General features: G+C 39.9%; 2 protein-coding genes across 4 annotated transcripts; both read right to left on the bottom strand.

Annotated features, from left to right (window-relative positions):
* Positions 1-1,151: 1,151 nt before the first annotated feature.
* On the bottom strand, positions 1,152-8,466 carry LOC110537686 (HLA class II histocompatibility antigen, DQ beta 1 chain). Of its 2 annotated transcripts, none has more exons than XM_021623916.3 (5): positions 5,835-8,466; positions 4,909-5,193; positions 4,094-4,366; positions 3,672-3,782; positions 1,152-3,400 (listed from the first exon to the last, which is right to left on the bottom strand). In XM_021623916.3, exons 1-5 carry the CDS (start codon positions 5,896-5,898, stop codon positions 3,351-3,353), a joined length of 783 nt encoding a protein of 260 aa, XP_021479591.1. In that variant the 5' UTR covers positions 5,899-8,466; the 3' UTR covers positions 1,152-3,350. The 2 variants fall into 2 exon arrangements, with proteins under 2 accessions (XP_021479591.1, XP_090048710.1); XM_090192584.1 differs by having other exon boundaries at positions 5,839-5,957.
* Positions 8,467-10,890: 2,424 nt separating this feature from the next.
* Positions 10,891-16,922, bottom strand: LOC110537685 (H-2 class II histocompatibility antigen, A-Q alpha chain). 2 transcript variants are annotated; one of them, XM_036937652.2, is made up of 5 exons: positions 16,788-16,922; positions 16,329-16,455; positions 13,203-13,478; positions 12,165-12,440; positions 10,891-11,250 (listed from the first exon to the last, which is right to left on the bottom strand). In XM_036937652.2, exons 2-5 carry the CDS (start codon positions 16,396-16,398, stop codon positions 11,111-11,113), a joined length of 762 nt encoding a protein of 253 aa, XP_036793547.1. In that variant the 5' UTR covers positions 16,399-16,455; positions 16,788-16,922; the 3' UTR covers positions 10,891-11,110. The 2 variants fall into 2 exon arrangements, with proteins under 2 accessions (XP_036793547.1, XP_090048711.1); XM_090192585.1 differs by lacking the exon at positions 16,788-16,922 and having other exon boundaries at positions 16,329-16,760.
* Positions 16,923-17,382: the final 460 nt, after the last annotated feature.

Genomic DNA, 17,382 nt, shown 5'->3' with positions numbered 1-17,382 from the left:
TGATTTGTTGAATCTACTCAAAATATTATAGCCAACAAATGTACACATAATATTGTTAAGTTTCGTTAGGTTTTGTGAGTAGATAAGCTTGATTATGTTATTTGGATGTGGTCAAATAAACTGAGTAAAGATGATAGAAATAAAAATATTATATTAAGTTGATTGAACTCAAATAGATCCATGAAATTGTGTTATTTTAGCTGAATGATTAATCCTATTATATATTAATTCTTACATGATGTATTAATTTAGACCAACTCAGAAAGGTTCACATGTTTACTTTGGATTTACTCGATCAGATCACATAAGAGAAAAGGTATCAGGACACCAGCAATTCTTGAAAAACATTTATTTAAACATCAACGTTTTGCAAAACAGTTCTTATTAAACATTACAAAAGCAGTTTTGGAGGGGCTATGTCTGTTTTGCATGTTATTTTAGCATTAATACGTGTCACATATCAATTTGCAAACCATGTAAAAAAATATATATCATTGAGTTAATAAAGCCGCATATAAACATGGTCTCTTTTTTGTTTTCTTGAGTAAGGCAGCTCCAAAATGCAGGTGTTTCAGCCTAGGTCAGTGCTTTCTGTGGTGGTTGGGCAAGCCAGCAGAAAATACGGATTCGCTCAGTGTTCTGTCACTCATGGGGACACTATGTCATCGCCAAGTCCAAGGGTAGAGCTAGAAAATTCAAGCCCCTTGGGTTCTGCCATATAATTACATTAGAAGTGCCCATCCAAGAAGGCTCAAGGTCATTGGCCACAGATAAAAGGACTTCAAATCATATTATCTACAGTAGCTTTGTTTGGACATACTTTCAAAATATTAGCTAGCAGTTATCATCATGAATCAATTTGACAATCTACAAGCAAATCCTTTTAATCCTTTTAATCCTAATCCGTCATATGAAGAGAAATTATAGATAAAATGTATCGGTGCTCATCGGCCATTGGACAAAAACATTACACAATAAGTTTGAAATCCACAGTGTCTCCCAACCCCTACTGTCTCAGCCTCCAGGATTTATGCTACAATAGTTTGTGTCGGGGGGCTAGGGTCAGCCTGTTATATCTGGAGTATTTATCCTGTCTTATCCAGTGTCCTGTGTGAATTTAAGTATGCTCTCTCTTTTTCTCTCTCTCTCTCTTCCTTAATTTCCTTCTTTCTTTCTTTCTCTCTTTCTTTCTTTCTTTCTTTCTTTCTTTCTTTCTTTCTTTCTTTCTTTCTCTCTCTCGGAGGACCATGCCTCAGGACTACCTGGCCTGATGACTCCTTGCTGTCCCCAGTCCACTTGGTCATGCTGCTGCTACAGTTTCAACTGTTCTGCCTGCGGCTATGGAACCCTGACCTGTTCACCGGACGTGCTACCTGTCCCAGACCTGCTGTTTTCAAGTCTCTAGAGACAGCAGGAGCAGTAGAGATACTTTGAATGATCGACTATGAAAAGCCAACTGACATTTACTTCTGAGGTGCTGACCTGTTGCACCCTCGACAACCACTGTGATTATTATTATTTGACCCTGCTGGTCATCTATGAACATTTGAACATCTTGGCCATGTTTTGTTATAATCTCCACCCGGCCCAGCCAGAAGGTGACTGGCCACCCCTCATAGACTGGTTCCTCTCTAAGTTTCTTCCTAGGTTCTGGCCTTTCTAGGGAGTTTTTCCTAGCCACCGTGCTTCTACACCTGCATTGCTTGCTGTTTGGGGGTTTAGGCTGGATTGTTGCCTATGGTTCCAGAGAAGAAGAAGGGGAAAAAGGTGCAAAAACATGAGGTAGCCCTTTCCTGCAGTCAATGACCAAAATTGCCTTCTTTGGTCTCATGGGTGGAATGTTATTCATATTTTTCATAATTTCATAAATAAGAAAGATTATTACTTTAAAAAAAATCTCAAATCTGGTGTTTCAATGTCAAACAGTACATTTTAATCTTCTGTGATGTATATAAAGTGTAATGTTGGGAAACAAACTTAAAATTGAATACATTTCAACTCTATATCTGACATGGTACAGGTGACTTCTTCTTTCTAAGCCCATAACTGTGTGTATACTTTTGTTTCAAAGTCAATTTGTTTGAGACCAAGTATCCCTCAGTATGACCCTGATTTATCCCACTGCAGTAAAAGGATAATCTTCAGAAATAAGTATGTGGTAATCTGCCAAAATGAAGACAAAATGCTATGCAGACATTCATTGAGTATACAAATATTAACAACACCTGCTCTTTCCATGACATAGACTGACCAGGTGAATCCAGGTGAAAGCTATGATCCCTTATTGATGTCACGTTAAATCCATTTCAATCAGTGTAGATGAAAGGGAGGTGACAGGTTAAAGAAGGATTCTTAAGCCTTGAGACAATTGAGACATGTATTGTGTGTGTGTGTGCCATTCAGAGGGTGAATGGGCAAGACAAAATATTGAAGTGCCTTTGAACGGGGTATGGTAGTAGGTGCCAGGCTTACCGGTTTGGGTCAACTTTTAAACGTAAAAGTTTCCTGTGTGGATCAAGAATGGTCCACCACCCAAAGGACATCCAACCAACTTGACACAACTGTGGGAAGCATTGGAGTCAACATGGGCCAGCATCCCTGTGGAATGCTTTCGACACCTTTTAGAGTCCTTGCCTGACAAATTGTGTTCTGAGGGAAGGGGGGGGGGGGGGGGGGGGGGGGGGGCTGCAACTCCATATTAGGAAGGTGTACTTAATGTTTTGTACACTCAGTGTATATAGTCATAATTGGAACTCTAACTGCCTACTCTATTCTATTATATTCTGATGGCAGAGTCAGGATTTGGCATAATCAGCATGAGTCCATAGACCCATCCTGCCTGGTGTCAACTGTACAGGCTGGTGGCGGTGGTGTAATGGCGTGCGAAACGTTTTTCTGGCACACGTTAGGTCCCTTGATACTAATTGAGCAACGTTGGGTGTACCTCATATACTGGCCCTGAGTATATATAGAACCTTATTTCGTAAAGCGTTATTTAATCTCGTCCAAAGAACCAAAAGGTTCTATATAGAAACCCAAATAACAATTTTTTCTACGAGTATAGACTGACATATATAAAAATACTATTCATATTTTCTTCAACATACAAAGGACCTCATAAGATTCTTACATTTTTCCATATGGGTAAGCAATTCAGGCACGTGTAGCCTGGGAATTTGTGGAGTGCAGTCATTTGTGCAGTGGCCTTGGTTGGTGCAATGTTGGCATTTTGAATAGGGGTGGGGGGGGGGGGGCAGCTGCTAGAGGCAACAGCAGCTAAAAAGCAAACTATATCAGCTACCATCAGTTAATGACAGGGATTTGATAAGCAAGCCTTCGTCCACACGGCCTCAATCACAAGTCCCATAATCAAGTTCACCAATAAGACCCAACAGCCGTCCTGTTGAAAGTAAAACAGAGATACTGAATTAAGAGGCATGAGAATAAACCATCATCACAAGTCCCATAATCAAGTTCACCAATAAGACCCAACAGCCGTCCTGTTGAAAGTAAAACAGAGATACTGAATTAAGAGGCATGAGAATAAACCATCATCGAGCACTGAGTCTACAACAGTAGTACAGGCAGATAGCAGTACAACCAGAGATATACAGTGAGTAGCATTATCTGTGGCTTTTCAGTCATTTTTAATGAGTCTTGTGGTTCCTCACCAGTAGATTTCTTCCAGTAGATCAGTCCAGCTACTACAAAGACCACCCCCAGCAGCAGCCCACAGACACCGATCACTATCTTATTCTTCTCAGACTTAGGCAAGGAGGGGTCTGCAAATACACATTTAACAAAGATTATGGTCTCCAAACCACACGCAAAAGAAAAAGTATTTTAATCTCCCTATTCAACAGAGACATTGGGCTATACGACACAAACTGGTGAACATTTCAGAGATGACTTGTGACTGTTCTACTCTTCAGCTGATGAGTTAAGAGTTGTCTTTCCTTGTCCCCATGTTCATATTAGTGAGCCCTAAAATGAAATAGCCACTGTTCTGCAGCCCTGTTGGGGAGTCGAGTGAAGTCATTCTCACTTATACACTTACTCCACCCACACACCCTTACTCCACCCATACCCTTACCCCAGTAATAAAGTTTGGGCTCAGTCTGGCTGATGTGCTCCACCATACAGGTGATCCTCTCTCCAGTTGTGGGTGTGTACTTCAAATAGGACTGTATCTGGTAGCTCCAGAGTCCATTGGCCAGTACGTCAGTGGAGGTCACATCTGAGGTCACTTCCTCCCCGTTCCTCAGCCACGTCACTCTGATGTGTTTAGGGTAGAAGAAGTGGACACTACACACAAGGCTGGAGTCACTGGATGGCCCCTCTAGCCTCAGTGTGACATTGGGCTCAACTAGAGAAGGAGGTCAATGAATCAATGATGATACATTATAACTGGAAAAATAAGGTTTCAAGCAGAAATGTTGAGTGCTTGCTACAGAGATCTGTAGCCTAAAATGGTGGGAAATGTGCCTGACCAGCACTCCAATGTTGAATTTCCAAATTTGTCTAAATTAGGTACAGGATTTGGTTGGTAAAGGGTAAGTTTAAGATTTTGGTCGGGCTGTCAATGGGATGCTAGTCAGAAAAGTCCCCTTAGTCTGTCCCTTCCCAGCTCAAGCAGTTAAATCCACAGCCAGTAAGATTTCCAGTTGTTTATGGTTCAGTCCAACAATTCCTCCTTTATTTAGAAGAATATGGCTTTGAACTACTGTACTTTACTAGATTATTACAACTGACCTACAGTATTACTCCATGGTCTATGTTTTGTTGAAACACAATCATGTAACTGAAGAAAATGTGAGATGTTATCAAGTACTGCAGAGCATATGCTATAGACATAAAACAAATCAAGTGAAGGATAACTTCCAGTTGTTAGTGAATTGTTATAATCACCCATAAACATCTCTGTTGTGTTGTAGATCCGATTAGCATATGGCTTGCATAACACATCCATATCTGATCTCCTCCTGGGGATCTCATCTGGGTCCTCATTCCACTTTTCTGCAGATATCACTCCCCATGCTGTGTATCCTGTCCACCTCTCTGTGGTGCTGTTGTACTGAGCCACCATGATCTTGTTAAAATGATGCTCTAAAATATACTCCATGTCATGTAAATCTCTGGAGCTAAACCGACACCATGCATCATCGTGTGCAAAATCTTCATCTGAGGAATCAACTATAATAACAGAAAAAGGACATGTAAAATTATTTTTTAATAGACGGATTTGAAGGTATGCACACTTCAGAAATATAATTATTAGGATATATCTGGCGCCAGCCATTAAATGCCCCCCTGAAGAAATTGATCCAAAAATAATTTGTGCAGCCCTCCATTGAATTTCAAAATCCCTACGTGGCTCTCGAGCCATAATTATTGCACATCCTTGTCTTATAGTGTGTCAATTACTAGCTTATAACTAGCCATACAAATGTGTTGTTTCATTGCAAGAACATGGGACAAATGTAAAACACTTTTGCCTAGATTCAATCAGATCAAGCCTTAACCGCCGATCGCAGACACATGTATAACATATTGTAATGAGCCCGAGGTCCGGCGCGCTATCGACCCTGCCGCATAACGAAATAATTACAAATAATTAAAGTGAAAAATGATTAAACGAAATGATGAGGATTTCTATCATCCCAATCGAGGTGTAGATTAGGCCTAAATCTCACAATCCAGTGTTCGAATTTGTAATCAAGGCTGCATGGGATTTCTGTTAATGCGCCTCCCGTTCAACCACTTGCAATGTCCACTTTCTTTTACTGTTGAAAAGCAATCAAATCTAATTTTGGATTATGATTGTTTGAACTCACCTACTTCAGACAGAGAGGAGAAGAGGAGCAGCAGGTGGATGGGGAAGCAATTCAGCACATACATGATCAAGTCTCAGAGTTAGAACTTTTCAACTGTGGAACAACACAGGAAACTAAAGCTATGTTTCAAGAACCACCCTTTTAGACAGCTGGGAAACTTCAGTTTTGAACTCAGCAGGACCGTTGCCAACCTGGACTCAGGGGTAGAGGTAACATAGTAAATGTAAATCCAGACATTCCGATTAGTATGATATGTTACGGTATTAAGTTTTGGCTGTTCTTTATCCATTTTGTATATGATATGTTATGGATTACAATTCCTTTGATATGTTACGAATTGCAATTCATACAATATGTTACGAATTGCAATTAATACAACAGTGAAATGCTAATACGAGCCCCTAACCAACAATGCAGTTTAAAAAAATACTATTATGTTAACAATTTGCTGAACGTATTATATGTTACAAATTCCAATTTGTTTTTGCTAACGTTCGCAAGGTAGCTAGGTGACTAACATTGGCTAGGCTAAGGGTTAATGTTAGGGTTAAGGTAAGGTTTAGGAGTTAGGTTAAAATGCAGCTGTATGACGTAACTTTTAAAGGAGAAACCACTGTATGTAGATATTCCATTAAAAATCAACCGTTTCCAGCTACAATAATCATTTACAACATTAACAATGTCTACACTGTATTTCTGATCAATTTGATGTTATTTTAATGGACACAATTTTTGATTTTCTTTCAAAAACAAAGACATTTCTAAGTGACCCCAAAATATTGAACTGTAGTGTACATCAAAAGGTGCCATAATATGGGCAAATTCCTAAAACATCCACATCAAATTAAAAACATTTTTTTGATTCAATAACATGGAAAACAACCACTTTTGTGCAGTATTAATTGACCATCCTTACAAACCACTTAATGTAAATGTACATTACTGTGTTGTACATAGGCTGGTCATCTAGGTTTGTGCCTGTAGACTTTCCATCACCATGAAGAAAAACAATGCACAATACAGTAATTGAGTACATTGAGACATAAAGTGGTTTGTGATGATGTGGCTCAGTTGGTGGAGCAGCGGCATGCAAGTCTAAGGTTGTGGGTTCAATTCCCATAGGGGACAAGTACGAAAAAGTATATCAATGTTGGCACTCACTACTGTATGTTCCTTTGGATAAGAGCATCTACTAAAATGGAAAAGGAATGGGTAGACCATTTCAGTTTTCACATAAAAGTGAGTTGCGTTTGCCAAGTATTTCAAGAAACTGGAAAACATATACCAAGCAAGTATTTTTATATTCCTCAAGAATTATCAGATGAACTGTTTTGTACAGATAATTATCAGACTCATGTGACAAATGCTGTTAAACACTCAAATACATTAGTTTAAAAAAATCACAAAAGTAGTGCACTGGGCCTTTTACTAGTTCTGTAGTAGCAGACCTGCATAGATCTCTTTACTGCATTCATTTCAAGAACCATACTCTTTCACTTCCTAAACCCTTCCCTTTAGGTGAATCCCCATGGCCACTGTTAGTACATACTGTATGTTGATTCAGAGATAGTGGACAAAATTAGGGTTAGGCTTCTGTCATAAGAACAGTGTAAATATGTGCTTAAAGGGACGTCACACTCCAAAATCAAAACGTGTCCTTTGCCAAAATCCAAAAGGAAGGAAAAAATAGGCAATGTAATCTCTAGACTGGCGGTGCTTATCTTTCCCATTCATTTTGAATTTCTGGCATATGACAAGCTTTTTTAGCACCTTTATACCTAAAGTAAATGACTGTAAGTCGCTTTAGATAAATCATGTCATTTTGACATTAGACTAATTGTGGATGTCTGAAAACATTGGAGTGCAATGTCCCTGTGATTTAAATAGTAATAAGAACAATATAAAGTAAGGTCTTACTTAGTCCTGTTTCAAACGGAGTTAACTTCCCCGGTAGGACATCATTGTAAATAAGAGTTTGTTCTTAAACTGACTTGCCTAGTTAAATAAAGGTTACATAAAAATAAAACATTTAAACTTACTCTAGTATTTACTGTGGCAAATCTGTGGATGGGGGAGAGAATCAACATTAACATGTTTACTTCTCAGAGTTAGTTCCCCTCTGAGCTTTGGAAAACTGCAAGGGGAAGCATCTGCAAGGGGAGGCACCAGTCATGTGAAGGTGGAGTTGATAGTTTCATGAGATTTCGGGAAGCTAAAAATGTCGCTAAGAATCCCCTAATGTACAAAACTTAATTCAGGAACATACTTTAACTCACTGCACACCACAAAAAGAGGTTCCTGTTTGTTACTGTTAAATTCACAAAATAGATTTCTCAGAAAGGAAGCCAATAATTGAAATCCAGAAAGTATCCATGAGGCCAAATCTAATCCGAACAAATGTAATCTAGGGCGATTATTATTATATTCATACATGGAGGACAGCACTTGCAACCATTCTCCATCAATGACCTTGCTTCGAATTAAGACAGAAACAAAACATATACATTTGTTCTTAACTGTGGGACTGCAGTGGGACTGCAGTTTTGTTATTAACACCCTCATCCAGGACACACTGTTGTGTAATGTAATGGACTGTTGAAAGTTCAGTACTTTCAAACCTCACTCACACAAAAAGCCCGACACATAAATTAAATTAATTCCAGAAAAAAACATAGCAGTGGTAAAATGTTTTTTGTAAGTCAGAACATTTACATTTGAATAAGCTTAGGAATGTACCGTACTAGTCAAACGTTTGGACACACCTACTCATTCAAGGGTTTTTCTTTAAATTGACTATTGTCTATAATTGTAGAATAATAGTGAAGACATCATAATTATGAAATAACACATATGAAACCAAAAAACTATTAAACAAACAGATTCTTCAAAGTAGCCAGCCTTCGCCTTGATAACAGCTTTGCACACTCTTGGCATTCTCTCAACCAGTTTCATGAGGTAGTCACCTGGAATGCATTTCAATTAACAGGTGTGCATTGTTAATTTGTGGAATTTCTTTCCTTCTTAATGCGTTTGAGCCAATAAGTTGTGTTGTGACAAGGTAGGGGTGGTATACAGAACATAGCTCTATCATTCATTTAAGACTTGAAGGTAAGTCAATACAGAACATTTCAAGAACTTTGAAAGTTTCTTCAAGTGCAGTCAGAAAAACCATCAAGCGCTATGATGAAACTGGATCTCATTGGAACCGCCACAGGAAAGGAAGACCCAGTTACCTCTGCAGCAGAGGATAAGTTCATTAGTTACCTTCCTCAGAAATTGCATCCCAAATAAATGCTTCAGAGTTCAAGTAACAGACACATCTCAACATCAACTGTTCAGAGGAGACTGTGTGAATCAAGCCTTCATGGTTGAATTGCTGCAAATAAACCACTACTAAAGGACACCAATAAGAAGACGAGACTTGCTTGGGCCAAGAAACATGAGCAATGGATATTAGACCGGTGGAAATATGGTCTGATGAGTCCAAATGTGAGATATTCGGTTCTAACCGACATGTCTCTGTGAGACGCAGAATAGGTGAACGGATGATCTCCACATGTGTGGTTCCCACCGTGAAGCATGGAGGAGGAGGTGTTATGGTGTGGGGGTGCTTTGTGTGTGACACTGTCAGTGATTTATTTAGAAGGCACACTTAACCAGCATGGCTACCACATCTGGTTTGGGCTTAGTGGGACTATCATTTGTTTTTCAACAGGACAATGACTCAACACATCTCCAGGCTGTGTGAGGGTTATTTGACCAAGAAGGAGAGTGATGGGAGTGCTGCATCAGACGTCCTGGCCTCCACCATCACCTGACCTTAACCCAATTTAGATGATTTGTGATGAGTTGGACCGCAGAGTGAAGGAAAAGCAGCCAACAAGTGCTCAACATATGTGGGAACTCCTTCAAGACAGTTGGAAAAGCCTTCCAGGTAAAGCTGGTTGAGAGAAGGCCAAGAGTGTGCAAAGATGTCATCAAGGCTAAGGGTGGCTACTTAGAGAATCTCAAATATTATATATATATATATATATATATATACATACATACATACATACATACATACATACATACATACATACATACATACATACATACATACATACATACATACATACATACATACAGTGGGGAGAACAAGTATTTGATACACTGCCGATTTTGCAGGTTTTCCTACTTACAAATCATGTAGAGGTCTGTAATTTTTATAATAGGTACACTTCAACTGTGAGAGACAGTATCTAAAATAAAAATCCAGAAAATCACATCGTATGATTTTTAAGTAATTCATTTGCATTTTTCAAGGTGGCTCTCATTTGGACTGTAATCTTGTTGCGCTCGTGGATGAGGGTGCGCACTTCGTTATTTATCTCTGGTATTGAACATACTACATTCCGTCTTAAATTTGATCATTTGTTTACATATTAGGATACCTGAGGATTGATTAGAAATGTTGTTTGACATGTTTGGATGAAGTTTACCGGTAACTTTTGGGATTCCTTTGTCTGCATGTTGAACGAATGGAATGGGTGGATTACTGACTCAAACGCGCCAACTAAACTGACTTTTTGGGGATATAAAGGACTTTATCGAACAAAACAACCATTTTTTGTGTAGCTGGGACCCTTGGGATTGCAAACAGAGGAAGATCTTCAAAGGTAAGTGATTCATTTTATCGCAATTTCTGATTTTTGTGACACCTCTGCTTGTTTAGAAAATGTTTTTAATGCTGGTGTATGCGGGGCGCTGTCCTGAGATAATCGCATTGTATGCTTTCGCCATAAAGCCTTTTTGAAATATGACAACGCGGTTGGATTAACAAGAAGTTAATAAGCCTTCGCATAAGGCAGGAATCGTGGTCACAGGCAGGCAATGGTCAAACACAGTTAGGCAGTCTAAAAGAAACAACACATCACAACCATACAAACAGAAAGAACTGAACTAAATTGTGAGCTGATGAGACCAGGTGAGAAATAAACACAGGAGAAATCAATTAACAAAAATGAAAGACATGGATACGTTCCAGAACACAAGGTATACAAAGAAAAGCAGAACCTTACAGTATCTCCCAATTTATTTATTTTTTATTGTAAAAAAAAACACTTCTAAAAAATACAATTCACCTTCTACACTCGAATAGACAGATATCAACAGCGAGTAATGGCGTACAGTGCTGACTGTGATTTACCAATATTGCGCAGAATTTAATGTGATGATTATGACATCACATAAAATTATGGCTAGATCGCTCTAGTCCAGTGCCCCACTTCCCATCTTTATTCCTGAGACTCAGTGGCTCTCTTTCCTTTGTAGATGAAGAATATTCCAGTAGCCACCCCCAGCAGCCCAAGAGTGAGGCCCACTCCACAGAATATAGCAGGACCAGGACCAACACTGGACCCACTGACCTTATATTCTGGAAGACAAGATGTGTCACCAGAATCTGCACAATACACAACCACTCATCAGATACTGCCTTGGAATGGTTTGTTTCAGGTCTCAATTTCAGAGCTGTTTGAGTTCCTTCTTAAGGTTTAATATTAAAGTAAAGATACTGAACAAAAATATAAACGCAACATGTAAAGTGTTGATTCCATGTTTCATGAGCTGAAATAAAAGACCCCAGACATTTTCCATATACACAAAACCTTATTTCTCTCAACTTTTGTCCACAAATTTCATTACATCCCTATTAGTGAGCATTTTGCTTTGCCAAGACAATCCATCCACCTGACTGGTGTGGAATATCAAAAAGCTGATTAAACAGCATGATCATTACACAGGTGCACCTTGTGCTGGGGACAATAAAAGGCCACTCTAAAATGTGCAGTTTTGTCACACAACACAATGCCATATATGCCTCAAGTTCTGAGGGAACATGCAGTTGGCATGCTGACTTCAAGAATGTCCACCAGAGCTGTTGCCAGATTATTTAATGTTAATTTATCTGCCATAAGCCACCTCCAACGTAATTTTAGAGAATTTGGTGTATGCCCAACCGGTCTCACAACTGCAGATCACATGTAACCACGCCAACCCAGGACCTCAGCATCCGGCTTCTTCCCTGGAGGGATCGTCTAAGACCAGCCACCCGGACTCATCTGATTGGCTGGGCCTGGCTCCCCAGTGGGTGGGCCAATGGCCTCCCAGGCCCACTCATGGCTGCGCTGCCTTCCCAGTCATGTGAAATCCATAGATTAGGGCCTAATGAATTTATTTAAATGTACTAATTTCCTTATGTGAACTGTAACTCGTTGAAATTGTTGCATGTTGCGTTTATATTTTTGTTCAGTATAGAACCATGTAGAAAAATATTATGTCCTCTCTCACCCCTGGTTTTGGGGTACTTCAAGGCCGTGTGCGCCACAGTGCAGATGTAGACGTCTTCCTTTTGTGGGGTGAAACTCAGGCTGGAGAACTGGTGGAACGTTCCATCTTTATTAGGATAGTAATGACTGAGAGACAATCCCTCAGTCACCTCCATTCCATTCTTGGTCCAGTTGACTTTGACAGGTGGGGGAAAGAAATCATTCACAAAGCAGATGAGGGTATTCTCCACCCCCAGTTCCACCTCATCCCTGGGGTAGATGGTGCTCTCAGGGGCATCTAGAGGGCAACAAAAGCCTGAAACTGTATTCACTCAAAAATTGAAGTTTGTCAGACTTTCGAAATGTCACTGCCTACTGTCCCATTCATTTGGGATTAAGGCAGATACTGTACATAGACCTACTCAAAATATAGCATATTTGGTATTTTATTAGGAGCCCCATTAGCTGTTGCAAAAGCAGCACCTACTCTTCCTGGGGTCCACACAAAACATGAAACATGACCCAATAAAGAATATTAATAGACAAGGACAGAACTACATCAATTTTAAAAAGGCACAAGTAGCCTACATATCAACACATAATGTACACACAAACTATCTATGTCAAACAGGGGAGAGGCGTTGTGCTGTAAGGTGTTCCTTTATCTGTTTTTTTAAACCAGGTTTGCTGTTCATTTGAGCAATATGAGATGGAACTGTACGCTTTCTTGAATTTGTTCTGGATTCAGGGACTGTGAAAAGACCCCTGGTGGCATGTGTGGTTTGTTAAGTGTGTGCCAGGGCTGTGTGGTTTGTTAAGTGTGTGTCAGGGCTGTGTGTAAGTTTGGGATTTTCAACTCATTAAGTTTCTTATAAAAAGAAGTGATGCAGTCAGTCTCTCCTCAACCCTTAACTAAGAGAGACTGGCATGCATAGTATATGACATTAACTCCGCTCGACAGACCACTCTGACAAAGATTGATTTTGGAGACGCACAAATCATATTGAATCACTGATTATTTAGCAGTTTATGTGAGACATTTCCATCAATCTTCACTTACCTTTGATTTTTGGTATTTTCGGTACAGACTGTTTGCCCCATGCGATGCAGTCTTTGCACCAAACTCTGCTAATGGTAGCATATTCACAAGCCCTTTCTTTATCCTCTGGTGTAATAGATATGAATTTAGGTAATGTAAACACTACATCTGCTATTAGACACGTATTACTGTTTTTACTGAAGTCGCCATAGAAGACTTCATCTCCATCAATCTCAAGTCCCACCGCAGGATCACTTGACTCAAAGCATCCGTAGATAAAGTGAATTTCATGATGAACTGAAATGGGGGGAAAACACATTACTTCAAATTAATCAACTGAGGTTTATATAATTTTTCCAGGATGGTAATATCTACACTACCAGTTAAAAGTTTTAGAACACATACTCATTCAAATGTTTTTCTACATTTTTTTACTATTTTCTACATTGTAGAATAATAGTGAAGACATCAAAACTATGAAATAACACATATGGAATGATGTAGTATTCAAAAAAGTGTTATACAAATCAAAATATATTTTACATTTGAGATCCTTCAAATAGCTACCCTTTGCCTTAATGAAAGCTTTGCACACTCTTGGCATTCTATCAACCAGCTTCACCTGGAATACTTTTCCAACAGTCTTGAAGGAGGTCCCACATATGCTGAGTACTTGTTGGCTGCTTTTCATTCACTCTGCGGTCCGAGTCATCCCAAACCATCTCAATTTGGTTGAGGTCAGGGGATAGTGGAGGCCAGGTCAACTGATGCATCACTCTCCTTCTTGGTAAAATAGCCCGTACACAGCCTTGAGGTGTGTTCACTCATCCATATATTTATATGTCATATTCTTTTTCCATCCCTTTACTTAGATTTGTGTGTATTAGGTAGTTGTTGTGGAATCATTAGATTACTCGTTAGATATTACGGCACTGTCGGAACTAGAAGCACAAGCATTTTGCTACACTTGAATTAACATCTGCTAACCATGTGTATGTGACCAATACAATTTCATTTGATTTAATGTGTTGGGTCATTGAAAAACAAATGATAGTCCCACTAAGCCCAAACCAAATGGGTTGGCGTATCGCTGCAGAATGCTGTGGTGGCCATGCTTGTTAAGTGTGCCTTGAATTCTAAATAAATCACAGACAGTGTCACCAGCAAAGCACCCCCACGCCATAACACCTCCTCCTCCATGCTTTACGTTTGTCACGTCTGCTCTCTCTCCGGTGCTCGAGGTCATCAGTTCACTCATCATTACGCACACCTACCACGGTCGTTATGCACACCTGCAATTAATTTTGTGACTCACCTGGACACCATCACGTCATTTACCTCCCCTATATCTGTCACCTCCTCAGTTTCATTCCAGAGTCAGTATTGATGTTGATATGTTTCTCCTGTCCAGATGCTGTTCTTGTTTTGTTTCATGTATATTTATTATTAAATCCACACCCTGTACTTGCATCTCGTCTCCCAGCGTCTGTCAATACGGAACTGTTACAGAATGCTGACTCCACAATTGGAGGCATCATGGATGTTTTTTTATTTTTATTATAATTTTTTTGGGGGGGGTGACGTCGGGTCCGGGTGCCGCTACCGACGCAATCGGGGATACCTCAGCTGGCTCGTCAGGCTCCCACGCCTCGGCCAGACCGTCAGGCTCGCCCAGGTAGGACGGCAGGTGGCGCCCCTAGTGGGAGGGTACTGTCATGTCTGCTCCCGCGCCCCCTCTCCGGTGCTCGAGGTCATCAGTTCACTCATCATTACACACACCTGCCACCATCGTTACGCACACCTGCGCTTAATTATCGGACTCACCTGGACTCACCTGGATTTACCTCCCCTATATCTGTCACTTTCATTCTGGAGTCAGCATTGATGTTGTGTTTTTCTGTCCAGAAGCTGTTATTGTTTTGTTTCAAGTCTATTTATTATTAAATCCACACCCTGTTCTTGCTTCTCGTCTCCCAGCGTCTGTCATTACGGAAGCATTAGAACTGTGGGAAATACACATGAGAAGATCATCCGTTCACCCACACTGCGTCTCACAAAGACACGGGCGGTTAGAACCAAAAATCTCCAATTTGGACTCCAGACCAAAGGACAAATTTCCAACAGTCTAATGTCCATTGCTCATGTTTCTTGGCTTAAGCAAGTCTCTTATTCGTATTGGTGTCCTTTAGTAGTGGTTTCTTTGCAGCAATTTGACCATGAAGGCCTGGTTCACAGTCTCCTCTGAACAGTTGATATTGAGATGTGTCTGGGGCGGCAGGTAGCCTAGTGGTTGGAGCGTTGGACTAATAACCGCAAGGTTGCAAGATTAAATCCCTGAGCTGACAAGGTAAAATTCTGTCGTTCTGCCCCTGAACAAGGCAGCTAACCCACTGTTCCTAGGCCATCATTGAAAATAATAATTTGTTCTTAACTGACTTGCCTAGTTAAATAAAGGTAAAATACAATTCTGTGAAGTGTTTATTTGGGCTGCAATTTCTGAGGCTGGTAACTCTAATGAACTTATCCTCTGCAGCAGAGATAACTCTGGAGCTTCCATTCCTGTGGCAGTCCTCATGAAAGCAAGTTTTATCATAGCACCTGATGGTTTTTGCGACTTCACTTGAAGAAACTTTCCAAGTTCTCGAAATGTCCGGTATTGACTGACCTTCATGTCTTAAAGTAATAATGGACTGTCGTTTCTCTTTGCTTATTTGAGCTGTTCTTGCCATAATACACAACTGATTGGCTCAAATGCATTAAGAAGGAAAGAAATTCCACAAATGAACTTTTAAGAAGAAACACCTGTTAATTGAAATGCATTCCAGATGACAACCTTATGAAGCTGGTTGAGAGAATGCCAAGAGTGTGCAAAGCTGTCATCAAGGCAAAGGGCGCTATTTGAAGAATCTCAAATATAACATTTATTTTGATTTGTTTAACACTTTTTTTGGTTACTAAATGATTCCATATGTGTTATTTCATAGTTTTGATGTCTTCACTATTATTTTACAATGTAGAAAATAGTAAAAAAATTAAGAAAAACCCTTGAATGAGCATGCGTTCTAAAACTTTTGACCGTTAGTGTATATCAAACATGAACAAAGGCATTTACAGTAGTACAGCATAAAACATCAATCAAACTCTTACTTTCTGCAGAAGTGCAAACGGCTCCAGTGAGAATCAGTATAATCACAGAGTAGTTCATCTCGAAGCTCATCTGTGTGTTTGAGAGAATGCTGCAGAATCTAACTCTTTCAGTCTCTGATGGGAAGCTCTGAAAAGGAGGAAACTACAAATGTGTTGTTTCTGCTATGCAGCCAATATGGAAATTCCTTTCATTCTTACGTGACCACACACCAAACTTATACACCCAGGCCAAGTTATTAAATACTGTCGTGGAAATTCACCACTAAGGACTCAAACTCAAAGTAAATGAAGCAATCTTTATTAACGCAAGGAGAGGTTCACAAACTCAATACAAGCTTGATGAAAACTCTGAAGAGGATGTTCCCATTCAGTTATGTTATAATGCTACACAAACAAGTTATAAGCATAGATGGTTTCTGTATGGGACTGACTGACTGATACCACACAAAGGATTCTTACCTTGAAACTGACATAGTGTATCACTCCTTCTAGTTTGCCGAGCAATGTTCTGGGCGTACTACCAAATTGCTTATGAGGGAAAGTGTGGTTTCCTCTGTGCACTCAACCAGTCACTCGCGTGAACCCAACCAAGACAGGTTATTTATTACAAGAGCAGCATTGTGCTAAACATACAATCACATACACAGCATAAAATGTCCATCACAATACAATGAGTTTGTTTTTTAATGTATGATTACACATTGCTTATTTTTCTCAGTGTATTTGTTTCCTGTCTCTCTGTTCCAGTTCGTCTTGTATGTTTAGTCAAGTCAACCAGCGTGTTTTTCCCCCGTACCCCTTTTCTATTCTCTTTTGCTAGTCTTCCCGGTTTTGACCACTGCCTGACTCTGGACTACTTACCCACCTGCCTGATCATCCTGCCTGCCCTGACCTTGAATTTGCCTGCCCTTTGGTACCTATTGGACTCTGAACTAGTTTTCACCTTTTACCTGTACACGACCATTGTCTTGCCTACCCCTTTTTGGATTCAGTTAAAATTATAATACTCCAACCATCTGCCTCCTGTGTCTGCATCTGGGTCTCGCCTTGTGTC

Source organism: Oncorhynchus mykiss, chromosome 12 (genome assembly GCF_057628025.1).
Source record: "Oncorhynchus mykiss isolate SJ-2025 chromosome 12, ASM5762802v1, whole genome shotgun sequence".
Lineage (NCBI taxonomy): Eukaryota > Metazoa > Chordata > Actinopteri > Salmoniformes > Salmonidae > Oncorhynchus > Oncorhynchus mykiss.
This window is presented reverse-complemented; position numbering and strand designations above follow the sequence as displayed.

Excerpts from the sequence above, each read along its gene's own strand:
- LOC110537686 (XM_021623916.3), bottom strand. The coding sequence starts at position 5,898 with ATGTATGTGCTGAATTGCTTCCCCATCCACCTGCTGCTCCTCTTCTCC. Across the intron at positions 4,367-4,908 it reads CACAACAGAGATGTTTATGG|TTGAGCCCAATGTCACACTG; the intron begins GTGATTATAACA and ends CTCCTTCTCTAG. Across the intron at positions 3,783-4,093 it reads GCCCAAACTTTATTACTGGG|ACCCCTCCTTGCCTAAGTCT; the intron begins GTAAGGGTATGG and ends GTGTATTTGCAG.
- LOC110537685 (XM_036937652.2), bottom strand. The coding sequence starts at position 16,398 with ATGAGCTTCGAGATGAACTACTCTGTGATTATACTGATTCTCACTGGA. Across the intron at positions 13,479-16,328 it reads CGTTTGCACTTCTGCAGAAA|TTCATCATGAAATTCACTTT; the intron begins GTAAGAGTTTGA and ends CCCCCATTTCAG. Across the intron at positions 12,441-13,202 it reads GAAAATACCAAAAATCAAAG|ATGCCCCTGAGAGCACCATC; the intron begins GTAAGTGAAGAT and ends GTTGCCCTCTAG.